Below are 5,508 nucleotides of genomic sequence, written 5' to 3'. Positions count from 1 at the left end.
GTGGGTGCACGGCCCTGCGCGGGGCGGGCCCGGGCCCGGGCCCGGGACGTGCAGCCGGCCTGCCGGGGAGCGGCACCTTCCCTCGGCCGCGCTCGTGCTCCGGGTGCAGCTGTACGGAGAGCGGCAGCGACTGGCCGTGCCCAGCCTGACCCCCCCCACCTGGGTCCGGGCTCGGCTGGCCCCCGATGCGTGCAGAGCTCTGGGGCAGGGCTTTGCAGAGCGCCATTCACACGCCACCAGAACCCGGCATTAGTAAGTAGGGCTGTCAAGCGATTAAAAAAATTAATCGTGATTAATTGCACAATTAATCGCAATGTTAAACAATAATAGAATACCATTTATTTAAATGTTTTAGGATGTTTTCAACTTTTTCCAATATATCTGTTTCAATTACAATACAGAATACAACGTGTACAGTGCTCACTTTTTATTTATTTTTGATTACAAGTATTTGCACTGTAAAAAGACAAAAGAAATAGTATTTTTCAGTTCGCCTCATACAAATACTGTAGTGTAATCTCTTTATCTTAAAAGGTGAATTTACAAATATAGAATTATGTACAAAAATACTGCATTCAGAAATAAAACAATGTCATATTTTAGAGCTTGCAAGTCCACTCAGTCCTACTTCTTGTTCAGCCAATCGCTCAAACAAGTTTGTTTACATTTGCAGGAGATAATGCTGCCCGCTTCTTGTTTACAGTGTCACCTGAAAGTGAGAACAGGTGTTCTCATGGCACTGTTGTAGCCGGCGTTGCAAGATATTTACGTGCCAGATGCGCATGCTTCAGCCACCATTCCAGGGGACATGCATCCATGTTGATGACAGGTTCTGCTCGAAAACCTTCCAAAGCAGTGCGGACCGACGCATGTTCATTTTCATTATCTGAGTCAGATGCCACCAGCAGAAGGTTGATTTTCTTTTTTGGTGGTTTGGGTTCTGCAGTTTCTGCGTCTGAGTGTTGCTCTTTTAAGACTTCTGAAAGCATGCTCCACGCCTCGTCCCTCTCAGATTTTGGATGGCACTTCAGATTCTTAAACCTTGGGTCAAGTGCTGTAACTATTTTTAGAAATCTCACATTGGTACCTTCTTTGCATTTTGTCAAATCTGCAGTGAAAGTATTCTTAAAACGCACCACAACATGTGCTAGGTCATCATCCAATACTGCTGTAAATGAAATATATGGCAGAATGCGGGTAGAACAGAGCCGAAGACATACAATTCTCCCCCAGGAGTTCAATCACAAATTTATTTAACAGATTATTTTTTTAACGAGCATCATCAGCATGGAAGCATGACCTCTGGAATGGTGGCTGAAACATGAAGGGGCATACGAATGTTTAGCATATCTGGCACGTAAATACCTTGCTATGCTAGCTACAAAAGTGCCATGCAAATGCCTGTTCTCACTTTCTGGTGACATTGTAAATAAGAAGAGGGCAGCATTATCTCCTGTAAATGTAAATAACCTTGTTTGTCTTAGCGATTGGCTGAACAAGAAGTAGGACTGAGTGGAGTTATAGCCTCTGAAGTTTTATATTGTTTTGTTGTTGAGTGCAGTTATGTAACAAACAAAAAAAATCTACATTTGGAGGTTGCACTTTCAGGACAAAGAGATTGCACTACAGTACTTGTATGAGGTGAATTGAAAAATACTATTTCTTCTATCATTTTTACAGTGCAAATATTTGTAATTAAAATATACACTTTGATTTCAATTAGAACACAGAATACAAGATATATATGACAATGTAGAAAAGCATCCAAAATATTTAATACATTTCAATTGGTAGTTTCTTGTTTAGCAGTGCAATTAAAACTGCGATTAATCACAGTAAATTATTTTAATTGCAATTAATTTTTTTGAGTTAATCACGTGAGTTAACTGTGATTAATCGACAGCCCTATTAATAAGATCATCCAGCTACTTGCAGGAAAGCATCCCACGTGGCGGAGAGTTGTTCTTGGCTATTGCTGTTAAGGTGTGTATGATTCTTTCCATGGGGGCCCAGTTTACCATGTCTGTGCTCCAGTCTTTGGTCCCCTTTTGGATTTCCATGTTTGTAGTGCTAGTCTTTCAGCAATTATTAACACTCTGCTTAGCCAAAGTTTTTAACTTTATTCAGCTTCCAATTAACATCCATTAGGTTTTAAATTACCTGTTTAGCTTGTAACAAATTTTATTTGATCGGAAAAAATTAACTCTGCCATTCACTTCTGCCTGGTGTAGGAGCCTTCCCAGAGTACATGTGTTAAGTTAGCACCTGCTGAATCATGGCACCAACCTTTGTCTGATTTAGCAGCAGCTGTTTCAATCAGTTGGAGAGGGGTCCAATGCATACTCCATATGATTTTCGGATGGATTAAGCTTAAATGGAGATCTAAAGAGCACTGGCTAAATTTTGTTTCAATTGGTTTCAATCCTAGTTTCTCCTCCCATTTCTTTTTGGGGTATTCATGTTTGTTTCAAATTTGCTGGCCCTGTGTGCATATAGTGTGGCCATAAATCTTGGCAATCTGGATAATATTTGGAGGAATGAAAGCAGTTCAGGTGAGTCAGGTTAGCTCAGGCATGGGGCCAAACAGATGGGAGAGGGCATGTCTAATTTGGGAATATTGCCACTCCTTCTTAGGCTCTAGATTGGACCTCAATTTTAATATTGTAAAAAGGAGGAAAGTGCCATGTTAAATTGGCTGATGGTCAAAATTCCTTTCCTAAGCCAATGTGGTGAAATGATGGGGTTGCCTACTTGTTACGGGGTGCACTCGCCACTGGTGGAGCGTCTTCCCCAACCTGGCATAGACTCCCTTGGTACGTTCAAGTGAGAATCTACCAGTAAAATTTGTTCCCACATGAAGGACGATCAGTGGATTCTTTCCCGCTCCCCGTAGGATCCTCTTCAACCTCAGGTCCACATCCCGTATCTTAGCACCTGGAAGGCAGCACACCCTTCTATTCTCTGAATCAGCTCTGGTTACAGGCCTGTCCATTCTTCTCAATAAGGAGTCCCTGATCACGTAGACCTACCTTTTCCTGGTGATGGTGCGATTCTCCGGTCTATCCCCTGTTCCCTCTGGCTGCAAGTTCTTTCCATTCCTATTCTCCCTTGTAATCTTCTTCAACCCATCCTGTATCCTCCTGGGGCTCATATTTGGTGTAGTCTCCATTGACTCTTTCCCTTTTCCAATAGGACTAGCCGCTCTTCTCTTCTTCCTTGCCCCTCCACCTTCAGTGACCACCTGTTGAGCCCCTTCTTCATTTTCCAACTCTGAAAACCTGTTCTTGAGCTCTATTTCTCCTTCACTAGCCCGTCTTTTCCTCTGCCTGGTTCTCTTAGTCACATGCTTCCACTGTCAATTTTCTTCACCTCAGAGTTCTTCGGTCCTGCTTCCATCTGCAAGTCTGAGCTTTTCCCTTCAGCCGCCTCATGTCTTTGCTCCATAATTCGCTCGAACCCCCTTCTAAACTCAACCAGACTTTCCACCTGCATCTCCAATCCTCGGATCTTTTCTTCCATCAGCTCAATCAGACGGCACTTCATGCAGACAAAACTCTTTCCAGGTATGTCTTTTGGGTCTCTTGATGTCAAAGAAACCATTGTAATTAAGTCACCTGATAGAGATGTTTTGGTCATTGCTGTTCACTGCTTTCAAAAAATGGAACACAGAGATAATGTGTGGATTGAAACAGGCACCATTACCAGCACAACTGACAAGCATCGCTTCATGCCTGTACATGCAATCTGTGACGCACTCACTCCTGATTTCTGCAGCATATGTCCTGCTATACACGCATTAACAGCTTGTGATTTTGTGTTATCCCTGTTTGGTATTGGGGGGGAAAAAATCTGTTTAATGTTGTCAAAAGAAAGGGAGCTTACTGCTTCAGAGATCTTCTCAAATTGTGAGAGTGATGGACAAGCTGCAATTTCTGCAGCAAGGAAGTTGGTAGCAGTGCTGTAAGACCAGAGCGAGGGAAAAAAGGAGACTCTGAGACCTACATTGCTTGCCCCTCAATCTAGCCATCAAAAAGGACAGGTCACTGGCCAGACTCCCACCATGTGAGGATAGTTCTGAAGAACAAGTCAAAAGAGCATGTTGGCAAACAAAGATTGGGACACCTTTGCACATAGGTAAGCCAGATACTGGCTCACCAGTGCAACATGGATGGGGAAAATAGAGATAGTGAACTACTTTCTGTATTCAAGGGCCCGATGGCATCTGAGCTTCTACAGCACCTTGTCTGTGCCTCTGCCAGTAGAGGTTGCTCCACAATCATCTGTTCTGACTACAGGCGCAATCTCCCCTGCACAGAACTGTGTGCTGCCCCAGCAAGGAAGACTCTCGAATCCCGTGCACTCTCCACGGAGACCATAGATGATGAACTAGATAATGACTAGAAATGTCACAAGCGTGATTACGTTTTAATGATACCTGTACACGTTTATTATTAGATTTTGTTTTACCCTTTTTGTTATGATGCTTTGAGGTCACAAAGAAATCTAATTTTATGTCTTGAAAATAATTCATAGAGTCATTAAACTAACAAAAACAAATGCTAATATTTCAACACGTTGATGATACCATTGTTTATCCCCATTTCTATGGTGATGGCACCACTTGACAGCTCATGTTAGAGTGGACATAACAAGCTTTCAAATGATGCATTGTGTGTAGAAAGGTACATTAAGTCTCCCAAATTGATGGTGCCTGCAGCAATGAATGTGTCTTGGTCTGGTTAGCAGGATGTTTGCTGTGCGAATATTCTGGTTTAGTTTACTAGGGGGTTGTCAGGAAGGAAAAAAAAAGGCTCACGGTAAGGCACTTTTCAGCAAGCATTTGAGGGTTGCCAAGAGACCATGCCAGAATGGGGAAAAGCCTAGGGACCCAGGAGAGCAAAAGGATCCTGACGTTTAAAAAGGAACACTCTCTCAAGAATCATAGAATATCAGGGTTGGAAGGGACCTCAGGAGGTCATCTAGTCCAACCCCCTGCTCAAAGCAGGACCAATCCCCAATTTTTTCCCCAGATCCCTAAATGGCCCCCTCAAGGATTGAACTCACAACCCTGGGTTTAGCAGGCCAATGCTCAAACCACAGAGCTATCCCTCCGCCCCGAAAGAGAGGTGGGAGTTGTTTGGGGGAGCCAGGCTAACGCCCAGGCACTTGCTGAGGTATCTGAAGAAACTAGGCCTGCCTAGGTTATCATCAGGGGATGGTAAACCTTTAGGTGAGATACACAGGAAGTGCTTGATGAGAGAACAGCATACATAGAGGAAGGAATAACGCCTGAATGTTGCACTGTCTTGACTCTCCCTCCTTTTCTGCTTGAACAGTAAATAGTGTTCATTTCTGTCCTATATCACATATCTGGTACAATGTTACACTGACCATGACTTTTGATAAAGCGTTCCAGCAGAGGGCAAGCTTTTCCATCAGATACTAGACACTGAGGTGTGGAGCTACATTACTCCACAGCTAAGGTTGTAAGCCCAGTTCTCCATGTGC

The 5,508-nt window shown here is 43.4% G+C and overlaps 1 protein-coding gene across 1 annotated transcript in view; it reads left to right on the top strand.

Annotated features, from left to right (window-relative positions):
- SPMAP2L (sperm microtubule associated protein 2 like) overlaps nt 1-5,508 on the top strand; it is a 42,411-nt gene that overhangs the window by 113 nt on the left and 36,790 nt on the right. Inside the window, exon 2 of the mRNA XM_074950259.1 lies at nt 3,375-3,563. Coding sequence (XP_074806360.1) covers nt 3,375-3,563 — 189 coding nt within the window. The remainder of the gene's footprint in view (nt 1-3,374; nt 3,564-5,508) is intronic.

This window comes from Natator depressus, chromosome 4, assembly GCF_965152275.1.
Source record: "Natator depressus isolate rNatDep1 chromosome 4, rNatDep2.hap1, whole genome shotgun sequence".
NCBI classification, from domain to species: domain Eukaryota; kingdom Metazoa; phylum Chordata; order Testudines; family Cheloniidae; genus Natator; species Natator depressus.
This window is presented reverse-complemented; position numbering and strand designations above follow the sequence as displayed.